The sequence below is a fragment of the Centruroides vittatus genome, unplaced genomic scaffold (genome assembly GCF_030686945.1).
Source record: "Centruroides vittatus isolate TY-2023 unplaced genomic scaffold, ASM3068694v2 contig_577, whole genome shotgun sequence".
Lineage (NCBI taxonomy): Eukaryota > Metazoa > Arthropoda > Arachnida > Scorpiones > Buthidae > Centruroides > Centruroides vittatus.
In genome coordinates, this window is record NW_027122345.1 from 1,630,938 (window position 1) to 1,652,848 (window position 21,911).

The 21,911-nt window shown below is 31.8% G+C and overlaps 1 protein-coding gene across 1 annotated transcript in view; it reads left to right on the forward strand.

Annotated features, from left to right (window-relative positions):
- Nucleotides 1–21,911, forward strand: part of Ddx1 (ATP-dependent RNA helicase Ddx1) — a 119,515-nt gene that overhangs the window by 16,668 nt on the left and 80,936 nt on the right. Inside the window, exons 3-5 of the mRNA XM_067275014.1 lie at nucleotides 8,682–8,745; nucleotides 9,581–9,707; nucleotides 13,980–14,024. Of these exons, the coding sequence (XP_067131115.1) occupies nucleotides 8,682–8,745; nucleotides 9,581–9,707; nucleotides 13,980–14,024 (236 nt within the window). The remainder of the gene's footprint in view (nucleotides 1–8,681; nucleotides 8,746–9,580; nucleotides 9,708–13,979; nucleotides 14,025–21,911) is intronic.

The window sequence follows — 21,911 nt, forward strand, 5'->3', positions numbered from 1 at the left end:
GTTATACGAAACGCATTTTCCCATAGAAATACATGTTAAAACATCTAATTCGTTCCGCAGCATAAAATAACCGTACGGTATCGTAAAAAATGAACACTGGTTGCGTTCTTTTATTCCTCCGCGTAACTCTGCGCGAGCGAGATCCGTTTAAAAATTCCTGCGGAACGCGTTCCTAAATTCCGGTGGGAGTGCACACCGCATGGCTCAGATAGTTTCGTTTCCAGGTCCATTATGTGGTTTTATGAATGAAAATTTAGAAATTGTGAAAGCGCGAATTAGCGCACGCGGTGATATAAGTGTCTTTATGAATTTTTTTCGAATGGTAGCCAGCATTCTAATTTTTTTCGTGGCTATTTCGAATGCTCTTTCAACAACTAATCCATTTTATGGTTAAATTTTACAATTGGGACCCTTCTTTTGCCTTTTAAAGCTCATATTTTAGAACATAGATTCCTCCATCACGATACTATCGATAGTGCGGGCGCCGCCATTTTTCTTTCACCGTCGTTCCTAAATGCCTACAAACAGCAGCGCACTCCCGTAGTAGCTGAGACGCAGAGCGACCGCTATTAAAGAACGCACCCATGGAGCAGTCACCAATTATGCCGGAAAGTCTGTTGTTCGCAGCCAGTCCGTTGCTCGAGTCACGTAACGGCCAAACAGCAAGTCCGTTGTTCGCAGCGTTCGTTATTCGAGGCGTACGTTATACGAGGCACCACTGTATTTAAAAAATTTTAGATACAGTTGAAATTTGATATAGTATATTAAATTTATAGTAAAATCTAGCTATGATTTTACAAGTATTGTGATTTATACTGCAAACATATATACTGTATTTTCATGACCAGAATGCACGTCTGTCCAGGGAGACTACAAAATCAGATATTTCCATATGATAAAAACCATCATAAATGAAATTAACCATATGTAATGAAACCTATACATAATTACCAAAAATTCTCAATCCTAAGCATTTTTGAGGGGAAAAAAGAACCAGTATTAAGTTATTGGATTTATATGCTCTGATGCAAATATGTTTGTAAGAATGAGAGGTGTAGCAGTTATGTTTTGGTCTAAGAATTCATATGCCATGTCTGTTCTGGGTTCAAATCTTAATTCTTTTTTAAATTTTATTTTAATGTTTTTAATTTTGAAGGATAGGTAAGTTCATTTTTCCAGGATGAAAATGATATTTAAAAAAAAGTTTGATTGCAGAATGATTGGCATGCCAGTCTATCCAGGGAGACCATGAAATCAGATATTTCAGTATGGTAAAAACAAGCATGCTGGTTTAATTTAGGCTATACATCCCTCTCTAGAGGGCACATTAAAAATCAAATGAGTTTTTATTCTAAAAGTGAAACTGTCAGCATTACATCAAAAACTCTGATTATATGTTTAATTTCTTCATTTTGTTCTCTTTTTAATGATATAAAATACTTGTGAAATTCCGAAATTGCTTATTTTTATGTGTATTTTATTGTTATTTGATTCAAAAACACAAAAATAAACATGTTAAATTTAAGAAACTTGCTGTAAATTATCTCAGCTTATAGCTATTTACATTTGGTTTTGTGTGAAATTTGAGAGGAAGATGTTAGTTTTAAGATTAAGGTCAGTGTAGGGGACACTAACTAACTGCTACTAGTGTCAATAAGTCATTAATTGTTTTATTGTTTTTTAAACTAAAATGCTCTTTCTGATTATAAGTCAGTCAAAATACAATGTTATTATTTTATATACTGGACAGAATGTTTTCTTTAATGTTTAATTAACAACTAGTTTTGTTAGATCTGATTAATTTTACATTTTAGTTGCAGTTTAACTGGCAAGCTGGTAACCCTGGAGTTTCCGGCATGCTGGTCTCCCCCATTTATATGCAGCATGATAGTCAATTTATGAAAATATGGTAACATTTTGGTACTCTAAATTTACAGAACTTCTTAGAGAATGTATTAAAATGCTGTTTTATTATGCTTCAAAAATTGCTATCATTGAATGATCTGAATGAAAATTATTATGTAGGTATTACTGTTTGTGCTTGAGCTATGTAAAATTTAGAATATGTTATGCATTGCAATTATGAGTATCATTGATGTAACTCAAAAATTTCGAATGAAAGTAGTGTTAGAAGAGCACTTTGAAGAGCATCTGATGGAATTATGGAAATGTGTGTTCCATTTGTGTTGAAAATTAGTCCTGACAATTATCAAAACTCTTAATCAAGTAAAGTAATTTTTGCTGGTTTGCAAGGTTGGCTTTTTTTTCTATCTGTATTAATTAGTTGAATAAGATATATTAAATATTGTACTACCTAGGCCTTTGTGCCACAAAACCCCAAATCTAACCAATCAACCAAATATTGTAGCCTGAAATTAATTCAGATGTAAATATTAGGTTGAATAAATTTGTTCTCAAAAGCAGTTCTTATAAGGGTTTTAGTAGTTAATAAGGTAAGAGAGGAAAAAAACAAGTTATATTTACATTTTATTAACTTTTTATTGCTCTCTGTATTATTATTATTATTATTATTATGTTGGGTTAAGTGAGATATACTCGGTTAACACCGGTGGCTGTGTACTATGCTGGACCAAAGTCAAGGCATAGTAACCAAAACAGAAGTTAATGAAGTGTATCAGTGTGTGTGTCTGTATTCAGGAATTTTCTCACAATATGACATGTATTCAATATAGTGGCCTTCTGTAGTGTGATGTATGTGTTTCTACTCAATTGTAATGTGCCCAGGCTTTTGTGTAGTGTGTGTGGTATGACACCTGTAGAGGAGAGAACAACAGGTACAATAAGCACCCTATCCATACTCCACAGATGCCTTATTTCCTGGGCGAGTTCTGTGTACTTGCTAATTTTTTCAGTGCATGCGTTTTGTATATTGTGAGTGTTTGGAATGGATATGTCTATAATGTATGTGATTTTATTGTGTTTGTCAATGAATGTGATATCTGGTCTGTTGTGATAAATTGTTTTATCTGTGATTATGGCTCTGTTGTAGTACATTTTGTGCATGTTGTTTTCCAAAACTGTCTGTGGAATGTATTTGTAGTATGGTTCGTGGATGTCTACTAATTTGTGTTTGTTTGCAAGCTCTTGGTGTATTATATTTGCTACTTGATTATGTCTGTGTAAATAATCTGTCTGTGCCAAGAGCTTGCAACCAGAAGTAATGTGTTGTATAGTTTCTGGCATGATGTGACATTTTCTGCACGTGTCATTCGTGAGTGTTGCATCTTTGAGTATGTGTTTTCTGTAGTTTTTAGTATTTATGACCTGATCCTGTATGGCAATCATGAATCCTTCCGTCTCCCCAAAGAGGCATCCCCGAGCTAACCAGCTGTTTGACGCAGTTTTGTCAACAAAATCCTGGGCCAGATCATAAGGATGCCTGCCATGGAGTGCCTTTCGAGCCCACGATTACTTAATGGTGTCTATGCTTTTTATATGTTGCGTTGTGTCCATATGATGTGAGTGTAAGTTTAATGGTGTGTTATTCGAGTCTGCTAGAGTTACTGCTTTATGTAATTGTGATGTTTCTTGTTTTTTGTAGAAAAACTCTCGCAGTGACTGTATTTGTTTGTAGTGAAGGTTAACTATGTCAATCAGGCCACGTCCGCCATCTTTACGTGGAAGGGTTAATCTCTCTGTGGCGGATTTAGGATGATGATGTTTATGCTTAGGAAGTGTTGTTCTTGTTTTCCTTTGGAGTTGCTCAAGATCTGTGTGAGTCCAATGTATAACTCCAAAAGAATATGTGAGTACTGGGATGACATATGTGTTTATTGCTTTAACTGTGTGTTTTGCATTTAACTCTGTTCTGAGAATAGCATTTAACCTACTTTGGTATTCTTTAATTAATCTTTGCTTTATTTGTGCATGTTCTGTTAGTTTGGCCTGTTGGAATCCTAAATACTTGTAGAACTCGCCCTCTTCCACAGATTCAATAATGTCTCCATTTCCAAGTGCAAAATCTTCTTTCTTCAGGATTCCTTTTTCTATGTGAAGTGTTTTGCATTTATCTAGGCCAAATTCCATTTGTATGTCCTTGGTGTATGAATGTGTGATTTGTAGGAGTTGATGAAGTTGTTTTTGTGTGGATGCATAAAGTTTTATGTCATCCATGTACATGAGATGTGACAGTGTAAACTGTGTTGTTTTTTCATGTCTGATATTGTAACCATATTGCGTGTTGTTTAACATGTTGGATAATGGGTTCAGGGCTAAGCAGAACCAGAGAGGACTCAAGGAATCTTCTTGAAAAATTCCTTGCCTAATAAAAATTTGGTTTGTTTGTATGGAAGTGTTACTAACCCTGAGATGTAGTGTTGTTCTCCAGTGCTGCATAGTGTTTTGAAAGAATGCAATGAGTGATGGATGTATTTTGTACATGTGTATTTTGTACATTGTGCAGCCAACTGTGTGGAATGCTGTCAAATGCTTTTCTGTAGTCTATATATGCCATGTGTATGTTTCTGTGTTGTTTGTGTGCTTGCCGTAGAATGACTGAATCTATGAGTAACTGTTCTTTGCATCCCCTGTGATTTCTACGGCAACCTTTTTGTTGTTCCGTTAGAATGTCGTGTTCTTCAATATGTTTGTATATTTTGTTTGCGATACAGGATGTCAATAATTTGTAGAGTGTTGGAAGACAGGTAATTGGTCTGTATTGTGTGGGGTCTGTAGTATTGTTGTTTTTGGGTTTCATGTAGGTGATGCCCTGAGTAAGAAAATTTGGCATGTCTTGTGGATTGATGATGATGTGTGTTAGGTGTTTAGCTAGTTCCTGGTGCAGTGATGTAAACTTTTTGTACCAGAAATTGTGAATGTTGTCTACACCAGGTGTCTTCCAGTTGTGTGCTCTGTTAACAGTGTATTGGAAATCATGTATGTTTATTTCAGCACAGGGCATAGTTGGTATGTTGTGCAAGTTTCTGTTCTCCTCCTCGATCCAGCCTGCATCAGCATTGTGCGTGACAGCACTGGACCAAAGAGAAGACCAATATGTTGTGAGTTCTTCTTCTGTTGGTGTGCCACTGTGCTATGTATCAGTGTTTGCTTTGTTATTAATTTGTCTGTAGAAGAGTTTTTCATTGTTTGTAAATAATTTATTTTGTTGTTTTCGTAGTGTACATGTTTTGTATCGTTTGAGTCTACGTGCTTTGGCAGCAAGTTTTTGTTTTAGTGTATCAATGTATTCTGTAATGCGTGTGTTGTGATGTTCGTGTTTTGTGTGTGTTTTTATTTTCTTGAAAATGTTTTTGAGCTGTTTCCTTAATTTGGGTGTTATGTTGCTTTTAGTGTATTGTGTCAGCCTGCCTAATTGCTGTCTAATGTCATTTATTTGTATTTCTATTCTTCTCTGCCAGGCAGGCTTGTGACAGAATTGTGTTTTCTGTGTATTTGTCTGTGACTGTACTTTCAGTCCATGTTGTGTCACTACTGTGACTGCCCCAGCATAAACTAATGTATGAATGTCTGCGAGTGTAGAAATTGAATGACTGTAGTGTGGTATTAAGTGAGTTATTATTATTATTATTATTATTATTATTTTTATTTTTAGAAAATTCATATTCTCTGACTGAATCAGCAGCTTTAGTTCTTTTGTTTTTTGTACATTTTTGCATTATAAGTATAATTCATTTTTACACACACACACACACACACACACACACACAATTCAGAATTGAGGGGGGTCAGTACAACAGAGGTCTAACCCTCTTCAACTTGCAAATATAGATATTGATGCCATTCTGTTGTTTTTGATGTGAACTATCTTCCTATAGAGAGGTTTCAAGGTCTGCATGTCACGTGATAAAACACACGTTTGCTCCACCCATTCGCCATTTTTGTGGTAGTTTTCGCTCGCTTAGCTTGCATGTGGTCTGTTATTCGACGTCGTTTTTTAGTTCAAACGTACAAAAATACTGCAGTTCTATTATCATGGATTCAGTTAAAAAAGATTTTTTTCTTGTGGGCTATTCTAGTGGTCTAACAGGACGAGATGCAGCTCTGTACGAAGAGAAAATTTCGTTATTTCAAGGCGATCCATACGAAGCCAGTTTATCAGACTTCGTCGTAGATCAAAAGTTGTGGCCGAAAGTAAAATTTGGTGGCATTATAAACTATTTGGTTTTGACAACAAATTTCTACACCCTGTCACAAATGAAAGCTTATAAATCTTTAGAGGCCCATAACTATTTAACAAGTGGCTGGGTTTCTCCTGATATAAAAGTAAAAGTAATGAATAACAGCAAAGTAATATTGCCTGGAAAGATATGTTTTCTTTTGTTTGTTTAAACTCGTGTTTTTACGTATTTCTTAACTAAGAATTTTTGTCTGAAAGTAAAAGTCTAATTAAAAACAGCTGTGGAAATTTTTTAATTCAAATTGTTCAGTACCTTTATTTTCTAGTTGAAACTAGCATATAATAAGCCTACTTGCTTTTAGTTTTAACGTGTAATGTTTATAAGTTTGCACTAGCTAAATCCTGAAATTACATTAGTTATTCGTTTATAAATGCACTATACCTAACTAAATTAATATAAGCAAATCAGTAAACTCTTTTAGGTTTTAAAATATAACTTAGTGTTTATTAATGTAAATATTGAAATGAAATGTTTCTGACAAACTCTTGTATTGATATTCACTTTATTCGTAACGAAATTTTTCTGGTTAATTCTCGAGAGCCATGCAGTTTGCCTTCGTTGTGAAAGCTCCTCAGTTTGGGATCCTTGATGACAAATAATGCCGGGAATTTTAAAAAAATGATGTTCCTTTGTTCTTGAGTGAACTAGCATTACACCCAATTACACAACAAATCACCATAGTGATATTCGCGACGAAAAAAAACAACACAAGAACTCCAGTTAAAGCGCACGCGAACACACACAAAACGTAAACAAGTCACAAACAGTCACAAAGATGGCGCTGGACAATTGCGCATGCTCATGACGTCACTCGTGATGTCGACATGAAACCTCTCTATGAAATGGGTTAAGCCAATTGATCTTTTATACTTTATTTTGGAACCAGTAATCTTTTCTCTAATAACTACCTCTTAACCTGTATAATTAACTACCTCTTAACCTGTACGCTTTCACTTGCGTGGCAGGCCCTTATGAATGGTGATGTATGATACCCGAGTTGGTCACCTAATGCACATGCCTCAGTATTACATAAACGGGAAACGTGAATTCGAGCATGATTTCGACAAATTTGAAGTGATTCAAATGGCAGTTCCAAAGAAATTCGTATTGCCTGAGAAAGAACCAATGGTTGTGGTTCGAAAACGTTTGTATACACCTATTTTTTGAGTTACGAGTTTGATGACGAGGGATTACACACTGGTAACAGGTTAAGAGGTAGTTGTTATTATTTTCTGGTGTTGAGATGGAGTTTAGTAATCTTTTCTCTGAAATGAATTTCTCATTTGCTAGTGCAACATTAGTCCAATCTTAATAGTCAATGAGAAATTAGTACTAAGATCACATGTAACAACAAAGATGACCAATGTTAGTTGTAACAGTGAACTTTTCAGTCTCAAAAATATGGAAAATGGGTCATTTTTTATAAGTGCAGTCTTTTTTTTTTGATAAAGTAACTAATTGTAAATTCATCAAGGATAAGAATCCCATTGCTTTTAGTCACATTACAGTATTGAACATTATCTGTTGAAGATCTATGGAAATTTCAATTAAAATGGCTGGTGGTATTTTTAAAAAAATTAAAAATCCAACAAAACTAAGTCATCTTCCTTTCCACCTTGTCTAATTACCAGGAACAAAAACAGTGTTTCTCTGCAGAGATGACCTTTTATTGGAGACTATACCTCTGCAAAATTATGTAAAACAAAGCAATTTTGTAGAGGGATAGCCTTTTTTTATAAAAGGTGTGGTCTCTGCAAAGAAAGAATGTTTTTGTTTCTGATGATTGGACATGATGGAAAGGAAGATGACTTAGTTTCTTCACATTTTTAACTTTTTAATTCATGGAAATATTGTGTTAAATATTCTTACTCAAATTAAGTCACATAATTATGTAAACCTTGTTAAAGGGCAAAAGAGAACAAATACATACACATGATCCAAAAAATGTTAGCCTCATCCAAAATATTCTAAACCAAGGTTAATAAATTAAAGTTACAGATATTAATAATTTTTTGAAATATATAACCCTTATTCACCATTTAGTCTTATTTCTCAAAATAGCACTGAAGAAAGTGAAAAAGAGAGTAAGATAGATGATGAAGACCTCTCTGGCATTTTTGACTATGTATAGTATGAGTAACAATTAAACCAACATACTAAAACTTGTAAAGTCCAACGTTTATTTAAATAACTTTATTCACTTATGTGCAAACAGATTTTCAGTACAACAATAATGGTCTAACCAAAAAAGACTGTTGCAATACCTTCATAAAAATCATATCTCTAAATCTACATAACAATAGACTATGTAACATTGTACTTAAGTTTAAAAAGAATCACGCAGTACACCACTATCAATAAAATGGTATTTTTTAAATTCCAAAAAATACCACTGGTTTGCTGACCCCCTCAGTTATATTTAATGAGAAAACATATTCAGTCTAGTTGAGTTTTAATGCTTTGAAAGTTTTAGTGATATTATTTTAGAATATAAGAATTGATAAATTTTAAATTTTTTTTAAGGTTACCTACTGATGTACAAGCAGAAGCAGTTCCTTTAATACTTGGAGGTGGAGATGTTTTGATGGTAAGCTGCATTAAATTTAAAAGATGTGTGATTAATAATAATAATAAACTTATTGAATATAAATGTTGGTTCTCAGCAGTATAAGGTGTGTGTGTGTGTCATAATATTTAAGGAGTATGAGTATATGTTGAAGTGAAATTTAAAATAACTACTGTTTACATAGTTAATCCAAATCAATATCTTTCAGTTCAGTTTATTACATTGTTGTTCACGTGTTCTTTGATATCATCATTGGAATTAGGATCTTGACTATAATCTTCCAGTTCAAATTCACCATTTCTTTCCAATTCAAGTTTTCGAAATTATCTTTTGGCTGATAAGCTCTTGACTTACAAACTTGATTGTGACTCCTGTGCTCAATATTCAACAATATTTATAATTTTATTTCAAAAAATGTTTCTGTGAATCTTGGAATAGAAAGTGCTGTCTGACTCTAGACTTTTTGAGGAGGTAAAATTTTAGTTAATTCCTTACTCTAATCAACATTACTCTATGCAATAGTACTTCAACTTGTTTCCCATGCTTTTCAACCCAGGATTTATTTGAAGACAAGTTTATTTAAATCTCATTGTTTAATCATGGAAATATGGTATTTTATATACAGACATAATAGGGAAAATGGTTTTAAGTTTAGATAGCAGTCTTTCTTTCTTAGTATTGTAAGATGTTATGAATAATAATTGTTTCTGTACAAAAATTTCATAAAATGAATGAATGTGAGTAAAAAAAAACTGAAAATTTTGTTAATGCTCTATGGAAACAACAAAATACTCTAAGTAATAAACATTAAAACTTACTGAAATATTTTCAAAAACATTTTTACTTTATTATTTAGGCTGCTGAAACAGGAAGTGGAAAAACAGGAGCTTTTTGTCTTCCAATTTTGCAGATTGTTTGGGAAACATTAAAAGATGAACAAGCAGGAAAAACAAAAAGGGATGGAATAAGTGGTGGTGGAGTTGGTAATATATTCAAATATATTTTGATTTCTTTATTTTTTTTTTAAATTAGAAGAATTGTAATATACTGTATAATATTGGAAATTTTTAATTATCAAATATTCCAAGAATATTACATTCTTCCTTACAATGCATTATTTAATGTTTAATTTCCTATAAAAGAAAGATTGAAAAATAAGAAACATTCAATAAATGATTTATTTAATCTTTACAATCCAAAGGCTGATTATAACTAATCTTTTTGTTATACATGTATTGATCCTTTTGCCTTTGTTCATTCAAATTCAAATTCTGAGTATAAATTTAAAACTAATAATTTTTTGTGATAATATATAATTTCTAGTTTTTTAAATCTTTTCTCCAGTATTAACATTTATTAAAACATTAGTTTGTGTTAGAAAAAGATATTTTATTCAATATTTTTTCTGTAAGAACATCCATCTTAAATATTGAATTAACCATGTAAATAAGAAGAGAGTATTAAATTACACCAACAAAATCTTTAAAGTATATCAGCAAGTATAATTTAACATAAATACGTTATGATAAACATTTTCAATCCCAATAGGATCTCCGTCAGGTCAAAAATGTTCGATAGGATTAGAATGCTAAACGTTCAAATTTAAATATTTTAAAATTGTCAGAACTGTAAATATTAGAACAAGTATACAACAAAAATCCTACCTAGGTGTTAACATTAATGTTAAAATTAAAATTAATGAATACATTTTTTTTTATAAATCTTAAGTGAATTAATTGCTTTCTTATTTTTCATTAATGTTGTTGGAATCATCAAAAAAGGACTGCCAAGCATGTGAGATGTTTGCATTTTCCTTAAAATTGATACATTCTCCCTTTATTTCAGCTTTAAAAATTTCAAGAGCTTCTAAAATTTTGATTTGATCAGTGCAAAGGGTGCATCTAATGAGACTGGCTTGCTGTAGTTTAGCTTCTATGTCAGTGTCAAAAGCATATATTGCTAGGGCACTGATCAAATGTTTTTGTTTTGTATATCATATTTATGCTTCACCAGCTGTTCTTTAAGAGATCTCTTGGTTGAACCAATGTACACCAGATCTCTATGAAATCTGTCATCTCTCACAGGTATACTATACACCCCCGGTTCATTGTAGGTGTTAATGGAATCTTTATCATTTCTTAATAACTTATAAACCTACGAGTTATGCCTATATGTTACCAAACACACACGATTAGTAGCAGTTTCTTTGTATAAAGCCTTTAATTCTTGGTCATAATTAATTAGTATATGTTTGCCTGTATGGTCCAAACCCTTACTATTGCCCTTGTTAAGATTGGAAGTGGTGGGATCATTTATTCTTTTAATATAGTTCTCTGCTAAACCTTGCACCATTGTTCTAGGGTAACTGTGCCATCACTATTTTTTTTATATGTTTTAATTCTTGTTGTGTTAACGATGTTTATGCAGTGTGTGAAGGCTCTTTTTGTAAAGACTCTAAACACTGCTATTTTGTTTGTATAAAGTCATTTGAGGCTGCTGGTATAAATAATGGCTGGTACAGTATCTGGTTTATAGTAAATATCTGTTTTGATTTGACCATTTTTAAGGTAGATGTTCAGGTCTAGGAAGTAAGCATGTTTATCACTGAATTGTTCTAGGTTAAGTGTAAGACCATAAAGGTTATTATTCATACATTGTATGAATTTGTTGATATCCAGCTCAGCTCTCCAAATGATCAAGATATCATCAATATATATATCATGTATGTGATGAGTATCACTAATTTGCATAGGTCACCTGATAGGGGGCTGCCCATAGATACTCCCCATTTCTGTAAGTAATTTTTGTTATCGTACTGAAAACATGAAGTTTAACATAGCATGTGCACTAATTCTAAAATTTGATGGTGGTGTACAGGGCTTTTAAGTACCTGGAATAACCAGTCCTGTAAGGCTCTAATTTAATAGATGGATATAAGGATACAAAATCTAAAACTGTGATGTGTTTGTTATTAGTTAATCCAATGTTTTGTAATTCTACTAGAAGATCTTGTGCATTTTGAATTGCATACAGTAGACCTCCCTATAACACAGGTTTATATAACATGGATTTGTATAACACGGCGAAAAAATTGCAATTGTGTTTGTATAACACACTAAAAGAGACTTGTATAACACGGCAAAATGTCATCGCTGACTTGTGTTGCGACAGGATTGATCAAATCTGGACCAATAGCAGATATTGTACAAACCATTGAGTTTAAACGAGCACTGGACCTACTAAAAAACATTTATTATTCAACGGCCATAAAAATTATATTTTTATTAATGATGTCTCCAAAGTTCAGCGAAAAATAACTTATCAGGAAACATGTGCCCACCATTCGATGAGCCACTCCATGACAAAAACAAGCTTAAGCAATGGTGTCGTTGAACAGTGCACACTCGGTAAGTAATCCTACAATTTTTTGTTTATAGCATAGTTTATATAGATTATTTCCAAAAAATTATACGTGATTTGGAAATGTTGAGTCAAATTAGTCTAGAACAGATTAATTTTATGGAAGAAAACCTTTCAAACAGCCGTAGCCCCTAAACTGCACAAGTGCCGGGCTATGATTGGCTTGTGTATTTAAGTGACTCATACAACACGGATTCATATAACACGGAACGTATCTACCGTGTTATAGGGGGGTCTACTGTATTTATAATTTTTAAAATGATGTTAGTAGATGGTGTACCTCATTTTCTAAATGTCTGATGGGTGATCTGGCTTTGTCAATTAATGGTCTTAACAAAGTATCTGGTTTATGTATTTTGACAAAAGCAAACAACCTGTGGGTATTAGGTGCGCCTACCACTGCCCTATTCAAATTTAATTTTCTGGCAAGGAGGGAACGTGTGAATTTGATGACCTGTGTAAGCTGTCTATATACCCTTCACTGATTATTTCACATTCCATGTCAATAATGTATTGGTTCAACATCCTCTTGTACGTAGTTATCTTCAATAATAATAAAGTTCTATTCTTATTGGCCTTTAAAACTGTGTTGTTGTCCACCAGCCACTTCTTATTCCTGTACAGATCCTTCCAGAAAAGTGGATCTTGTTGATTGCTCTTTAAGTTTCTGGTTTTAAATGCCACTTTCCATCTGTAGAATTCTTTGTAACTATCTTTCATATTGGAAATAAGCCTTTCTATATTTGGTATCATATGTATGATAGCAAATATGCCACTTTTATTTACTGATAATTTTCCAACCAATCTGATACTTGCTTTTATCTATATTGTATAGGTGTTAGTAAAAAATAAACGTCTGAAAACTCATTGGTTTAGAGAAGATTCACTTTGTTCACTAACCATTTAAATTCAATTATAAAGAAATAAAAGTTTAAAAATTAACTCGTAAGCATCTTTCACAACCAGACTCTAGGTAATTGTCTAGTTTGCCTGACTCCAACCCTGTTTTTAGGAAAAAAATTAAACACAATTTGAATAAGTTTATGATAGTATAGAAAAATTGCCACATTGAAAAAAATTGTTGTAAATTGCCAACTGGCTTGGAATATCATCAAATCTACCAATAAATTACCAGATCTGGCACCACTGCTTGCACATTGCCTGTCCATCATTATGCAGCATCCCTACCAATTTGGCACCCTCCAAAAGTGATAGCGACCATATGTCATTTGGCCATTAGAGGCAAATCATGTGTGGAGAGGACATTCTGTCTAATGTGGGTTAGTTGTACAGCACAATATGTCTATGACTTTCATGGCTGTGATGTGAAGGATGCATATTGGAAAAAAAAAGGCTTGGCATATCAGTTTATAAAACAAACCAATTCTGACATATTGGTTACATCTCTGTTTAAAAGTTAGTCATTTGGTTGCCTTTCCTTGTAATTTTGTTTATGTATTGTATTGTCATAGTGAACACATTTTTACTATTTATAAAAATTTAAGGATGCACACAGAACCAATCACTGGTGTGAAGAAAACAAAAAACTAACAATTATATTAACTCAAACCATAGGTTCAATTTTATATTTTTTTCAAAAACAGCTTTTATGTTCTGAATCAATGTTCCATCTGGTAATTGTTATAGCCCCTGAAGAACTTGGAAGGAGTTGGAAAACATTCTTGAGATAGTTGTTAGCATTTTGTTTTCTTTACACTGGTTACTGGTTGTGTGTGTGTCATTAAGTATTTTCTGGTGTGGTGTGTTGTAAAAATTTAAGATTTTTATGTAGACTAAATTAATACTGATGCAGTAATATATGAATTTTTTGATAGGTAATAAATGGACGATGAGTTTTTTTGATCGTGGAAATGCTTTAGGTAAGTTTTTCAGATTGCAAATAGATACTAGATTAATTACTCAAATCGTAAGCATAATATATTTTATAACAATAATTTTGTCTCATTTGTTTTTCTCTGTTTATTATAACAATAATCTGAACTAACTATTTTTACTATATGAGGTGTGGCTAGAACTGACTAGAAAATAATGAGACTGGAGCTAGAACTTTAAATTTTGAGTAGTATACTCACTTTAGTTGTTTCCCTTCAATGTATGATCCTTCTGCTTCCACACAACACTGCATTTGCAAATCAAAAATTTCAGGTTGATACACTGCTGCTCCTTTCAAGCTGGGCATTTTCCCAGTGCATGCTAACAACATGCCCACTTGCAGCAGGCACTCGCAGCAATCTAATAACGGTAGCAACTTGAGACTTGATGTGTTTGTTCTAACTTGTTCAAGGTTGTTTACCCACCCATTCACTTTGGCCCACATGTGACCATTGCATGCAGTAATCAGTCTCATTATTTTCTAGCCATACCATATATATTATTTCTTACTGTTAACACTAAATTCCAAACTTTTTCAAAATGTCAAACTAGCTTTTAAATAATTCAAAATTGGAATTATATTCATTTATAAATATTTGCTCCAAATAAAACAAGTTTGATGTATTTCTTTTTACACTTAAACTCAAAATACAATGTTAAATTTTTAATTTTAAATTGATTTTATCTAATTAAATGTAAGAATGGTAAGAAAAGTAAAATGATTAAGTGTAATGATCAGTCATACAGCTGAAAATTATAGATTCTTTTTACTCTACAGAAATAGCTCATAATATATGACTGTTTGGTTGATCATTGCATCTTTTAGGCTGTAGTTGTTTTATATGACATAGTACTAATAAATTTAAAATTATTGTTAAAGTTTTTTAAAACTAAAATGGAAATTTCCTTATTTAAATAAATTTTTATACAAAAACATTTTAAATTTGAAATAAATTTAAAGCTTTTTACATTTTAGTTTAAACTGTTAAGATATTGTTGATCATTTTTATTGGCATTTTTGAAAATCATATTTACATTACACAAAAGTATTCAAATATTTGTTAATAATTATATTTATTAGTATTCTTAATTTTAAAAAAGTAATTTACTGCTACACATATTAGATTCTCTTCATTTGGTATGTTCAATCAGTAATAGGGTTCCTTCTTGCCCTATTTGGGAATGTTTTTCATATTCCCATTCCCGAATTCCAAGAAAAGTTGGTCAGGAAAGCAGAAAAATTGCTTCTGGAACCCAGTAATACCCACAATGGGAAATAAATGTACTACTAACAATGTATCTTTTAGACGTTTTTCCTATTTATCACTATTTAAACTTACATTGTGTTACAATATTACATGCTGCCTGAAATGCATGCATGCCACCAGAATCAGATAACACATGACCAGCTAACTTTAGCTGTTGTAAATCAAGAACATTTGATCATGGAGAACAGAAAACAATTTGTATTTACACAGAAAAACATTTTCATAACCCAGGATCTGATTACAAAGTCATCTTCAGATAAACTACCTAAAGAAATATAAGGTAGCTTACCTTAATATGACATTGTAGTCAAATCCTGAGTTATGAAAATAAATACTTCTCTGTGTAAACACAAACTGTTTCTGTTCTCCATGACGAATCATTTCCACAAAGTGACAGCCACTACTACCAATCACATTTGATCAGTTTGTTTGAGGTTGACAATGTGATGTACTGTACAGTAAAACCTTGTTGTTTTGAAACTCAAAGGATCAAAAAACGTGACTTTGAAGTATCTGTGTTCAAATTAGCCAAACTTTTTTCAAATTTAAAGTTTTTTGTAATTCTTGATTAAAAGTTTCACAAGCAGTTGACCACTGGATGAGGTAGAAAACAGACATTTTAAACTTAAGTACTAGGTTATATGAAAAGCCACAAGGTAAAGAAGAATAAAATTTAGTACAAAATAAGTATTTAGCCTTTTTGTTCTTATATTGAGCATTGTCATGTGTATCACTGGTTTGCATATGATATGCAAGGAACTACTATGTCAGCTCTTTGCACAATATTCTGTTGCTAATGGTCTTGAGCTATTGCATTTTTATGGTAGTTTACCTATATGTGAGCCATTAGCGATGCAGGTGACCACACACAGAAATATCTGATTAAATCCCTGCATATTGAACAATAAAATTTAATTTAGATGGATTCACAATACATGCATGTTCATTACCTTATACTGTATTTACAAATAAAAGTAAACATTTTTAAAAAATGAAATTGAAAACAAATGAATTCAGAATAACGAAATTTACAAGAATAAAAAAAACTATTTCAGTTTTTATTCTTTTTTCAACATTATGTATACCTTAATTTTTCCATATTTTTTAAAATATTTGTTTAAAATTGCATATATCTTAATGTTTTTGTGTATGTTTGATTTTTCAAATTGATTTGCAATTAATTCCAAACTATAATGAGTGTTCAATTTTTGAATTTACCTGATGACAGACATGAAAACTGTCAAAAATACTAGGGAAAAAACTTTAAATGTTTTAATTTTATTCTTATTAACTCTGTCTCTCAAAGTTAATGAATTTATTTATTGTGTATAATCTTTTGATGTTGAGTCCCTCTCTACTTCTAAATGTTTTTAACAATGAAACTCAATACTACTAGTTTTTAACAATAGACAGTATTGACCTATCCCTCTGCTTTTTATCAGATATTGATGTTAACACTACAGCTTGCTGCTACACAAATGGAAATGATATTTATTCTTTAATAAATTAACATACTACTTAATACTGTTGTTGAAATATTGTCTTACTATACTGTTGCTTAATTAAGAAGTTGGAACATTTTGTTTTTTATATATTCATACAATCTGTAATGATTCAAAAGTAGCATAATTCAGCCCCATAGTGTAAAAATTGGATTGCTCTGATCTATTATTTTATTTGGTGTACTTCTTGGTATTGCAATTTCTATGAATAGCAGTGTATATAACAAACAAAACAAATCTTAAGTTTATATGCCAAATACCTAAACCAAATTATATAAACTAAACTTTATATTTTTTTTCTGATATTTTTAAATTTATTAATTTAGATTAATTAAAAAAAGGAAAAAACTTTTTAATTTTTATTGCATGTGTGAGAATCTGGAGACATAAACCAAGAGCTTTCCTTTGAAAGGTTTCTTTAGACTTTAATTATTTGTGGGATTAAATAATTATTGTTTTTGTAAAAATGAAACATACAAATTTCACACTTTTGTGGGAAACTGATAGAAAAAGGAAATAAAACTTCTTTCCAGTTTATCAACTTCTCGTGACAAGATCTTATCACACATGTTGATGAACATCTGCTAGTTTGACTCATCTCTAAAATCCTGTCACACGTGTAACAAATTAACACCCGATTAGAGGAGGTTCAGGATAAAAAGGGGTAAAGAACCCATTCTTGGGGCACACACTACTCGAAGTTCCCTTTGTCTAAGTCTGTCCTCATCAGCTTTCCTCATCTCCAGTCTCTCTATCTCTCCACTGAGCCAACGAATCAGTGAAGTTTCTCATTTTTTGTCCTGATGATAAAATTTTGCCATCATCGAAGACATCCACCTGTTATCGAGAGGTATTATGCTCTATTATATCCTATCTCTCTCGGTCTATTAGAGGAGTACTTAGTTATTGACCTATACATATTTTAATCTCTTTGTATTAATCATTTTATTTTATTCATTAAACTTTTGTTATTAGTTAACCTAGCTTCAACTGGGATTCCTTTGAATGTCAGTCACCCTATTGACGGACTTACGACTCCCCATTCTAACATTAGATAGACATTCCCACTCGAAATATAAAATCTTCACACTCGAACATGAATTTAAATGTAGTTTTTTTGTGAGGCAAGACACAATCAAAACATTCTTGCCTGGTGTCAGGAGCCTGAAGTCAAAAGCATCTTATTATCCTGAAGACAAATAAAATACACAGCCATCCACTGATAAAGTGAGTGGGCCTAACTGTCCCGACTTTGCAAGTAAGTGAATTGAGTATTAGACTCATCATTGCAGATTCTCACACACATGATTTTATCTTTTACAATTAAAATTTTGGTTATTATAGAAATGTTGGAATTTTAATGTATTATTATAACTTGGATTTTTAACCAAAGGTAAAATTTATGAATTTTTTAAAATTTACAATTGACAAACTATCTGTGTTGGTGAATTTTGGTTTATGGCAGAAAAAAGTTATACAAAACAATTAAAGGTTTAAGAAATATTGAATTTTAATAAGTAAAGTCACATTCTTATTAATAACTGCACATTTATTAATCAAATAATAATAACTCTAAAATATGCTTTAATATCTTTATTATTTAAATGTCTCTGTTTTTCACATACTACATGTTCTGTTGTTGTTGTTTTTGTTTTAGTTAAGGATTTGTTATTAGGACAAACCACCCAATAACTGACTTCCACTTCCTTATTCACTAGACATAATTTTTAATAATTAATAAAGGTTAACTTAAATATGCTGTTTGTATTCAATTTGTTTTATATTTTGAATATAGATTATTTCTAAACATTTTGTTAATTTTTTAAAAGTTTATAATTCAGCTGCAATTTGAAAAAATTATAGACCCTACAAATTCCCACTATTCTTCATCTGTCTATTCTCCCTCAATCTCGAGAAAGGAGTTAGATAGATGAAAATCATTAACAAATATGGAAAGCATAGAGGCAGGAGGCCCCAATTAACTATATACAAACTAACAATTTGGACTGGAAGTCATGTTATTTCAATTCAAAAATTTTTCCTGAAAGGAGTTAGTTAGATGACTGGCATGACACTATTGCTAGCAGGAAAGTATGATGTACAGGGGCAAGCTGCTACTAATTTGAGGTGGAGAACATATATTTTAAATAGAAAGTATGATTAAAAATTGCAGCTTGGTATTGTGATGATGTCACAATAAAATAATTGCTCATATTGTAATAGAATTCCACTAAATGAGCAGTGTGTCCCAAAATAATGTTGAACATAAATAAAAGCTATAGCTACTATTCATGAGTTATTTAATATGGACCAATCAGACAAGGATAAGGTTTATTTGCTGTTCAGGAAGTGTTTTATTGTCAATATTATATTGAAGATGCATTTCAGGTAACATCCCTCATCAGTTTGACCTATTGGTTCATTACAATACATGTATTACAATTGTTTCATATGAACATTGCAATTTTAAAATTACATACCTGAACATAATTAAATAATGTTTTTCAAGTAATGATTTTAAGTGTGAATTTTAATATATTCTGAAAATTATGTTAAAGTAACCCAATTACCTTTAAATACAGTCGACTCTGCATAAGTCGACACCCCAAGGGGAAGTGGAAATGTGTCGAGTTATCCGATGTGATGACTAAAGTGAAGTTGGAAAAAAAATCACAAAACTACAATTAATAAAATGCAGTAGTGCTTTATACAGTAGTATAGGCTTACAATACATTGTGTCCTCCATTTACAATTACTCTGTAGATGAAAAACTGAAAAATTCGTTTAGTGTTGTTTGTTTTGAGCACTTAACTGTCTCGACTTTCTTTTTCAACAATCACGAATGCCTTGAAAACATCGTCTTCGCAATTGTCAATTGTTGGCAAGTAACATCTAAGGATTCTTAATGCCTCTAGCGTGAGAAAATGCAAAACTGGATTCTGGTGCGACGTTGATGTAGATTGTATATTTTCTTTTTGTTTATCTATTATTTTATACATAAAAATACATAAAATGTTAAGGCATTTTTATTAATACTATTATATTATTAAATATATTATTTATATATTAATAAATAAATTGACTCCCTGTCCTGAAAAAAAAAAAATGAGTTTGCACCACACATGCAGAGTGAATTCATTTTTTCAGGAGGGGGTGACGACTTATTGGAGTGTGGGACAGCAACAGTATATTGACTTATCTAGTGGTGACGAGTTAAACGGTGTTGAGTAAACTGGAGTTTTTTAACATTAATGCCTATGTAAGACAGCGGGGACCACAGAAAACTGACTACTTAACCGATCGTGTCACCTTTTGTGACTCGACTGTATATTATAACTATTACTACTTTTTTTAAAATGGGCAATCATTCTTCATAATTGTGTTACTGGAATTTGATGTGATGGTTTGGAAAATGTTGTCTAAGTATGTAATTTGGATATTTAATGTTCTTATGTAATAATTGTAATACCTATATTGTAATATACTAATAAGTCAAACTGATGAAGGACATTGCCCAAAATGCATCTTCAATATAATATTGACAATAAAGTACTTCCAAACCAGCAAATAAACCTTCTTCTCATCTGATTAGTCCATATTAACTAACTCACAAATAATGGATATAGCTTTATGTTCAACAATTGTTTTTCAATTTATATCATTTTTTTTTTTCTGTTCTTTCAATAAGACCAAAAACATTAGTGTCATTAAATAGTTTGTGATTGATAATTTTTAAGATATTCTGTTGTTTGAAAATTTTAAAATAATAAATGTAGTTAGTAGCATACATTATTGATCTGAAAATTCAGGTATCAGAACTTGCTTTTTGTCATTTCTATTTTTATATTTGAATCATATAAAATAATGACATGTGTGACTGCAGGGTCAGCACTTCTTTGATGCCTGTCAGGACTGACACCACTTTGTCTTTTACGAACAGACACAGAAACTGAGTTGGCCACAAATTTCATTCTCATGCGAGTGGTCGCGTTTGTAGAAGCTTAGGGTCAGAATGGAAATGGAGTGAGATGTCTGGAAGAAGTACACTTCACAAGGTATTCATTTAACAAATACCCGTTTATTTAGCGAAGCTATTTATGGGAAAAATCTGAAGTGTATCAAACTCCTTTGATCAATAATTTCACTGGAGTTTCTTCTTTGTATATTGGTTCTACTTCTAGGATGCTGGCAACACACAAAAAAACATCAATATGGTATTTCTTGTAATAAGCAAACCACAGAGTTAAGTAAGGCAATCTTTACAGACAGAATGGAATTTCTTTAGTCTGAGGTGAAACTGTTACTTATAGCTACAGTTAATAAGGAGTTAAGAGGAATCTTAGCCATTCAAGAGAGAGAGTTTACAAATCTTTCTCACGATGACAAATACCTGGAGTCCGAGTAGGTCCTCGATGCAGATTCGTCCTTAGGGTCGAAGAAGTTCAGATTGAGATCAGGTTCTAATTCCGCTTCAGGTTAAGTTCAGGTGCTAATCCAGGGTTAAGGTGAAGGAGCAGTGATAGTGGCACACACGCACAAGAAAGTCCACACTTTCCGATGACGAGAAGAAGGCCTCGGAAGATTGTCATTGCCCCCTCCTTTTTATAAGGGGGTCCCTCCTGGGTTTTTCCCATTACTTCACCCGAAGTTTAATACTTCAGGCCCAATAATTGAGTTTCTCTTGATTCTGCATGACACACTTGATGTGTTACTTTTAACAAGGAACTAAGTCCATAGGAAACAGTTTATTGCCGAGTTGATCGCTAATTTTTTCGAAAGAAATAAAATTATTTTATTTCAAACAACAAAAATGTTATAATAATTTATAATAAATTTTTCCTAAATTTGGCTCTCACACATGCATCTTCTTTTTAGAATTATGTAAATGCATCTATTGGTTTTTAAGAAATATAACATTGCATAAATATTTCTGTAATATTGATTTTGATCTCCTTTCTTTTAGAATTTAAATTTCTTATCTCTATTAAAAATAAAAAAATTACTATAATAAAAGAAACATAAATTGTTTTTGAATAAGTGAAACATTGTGACAATTAGTAAGTTTGGAAACAAAATTTAAGTTCAAATGTAAAAAAATTGTGTA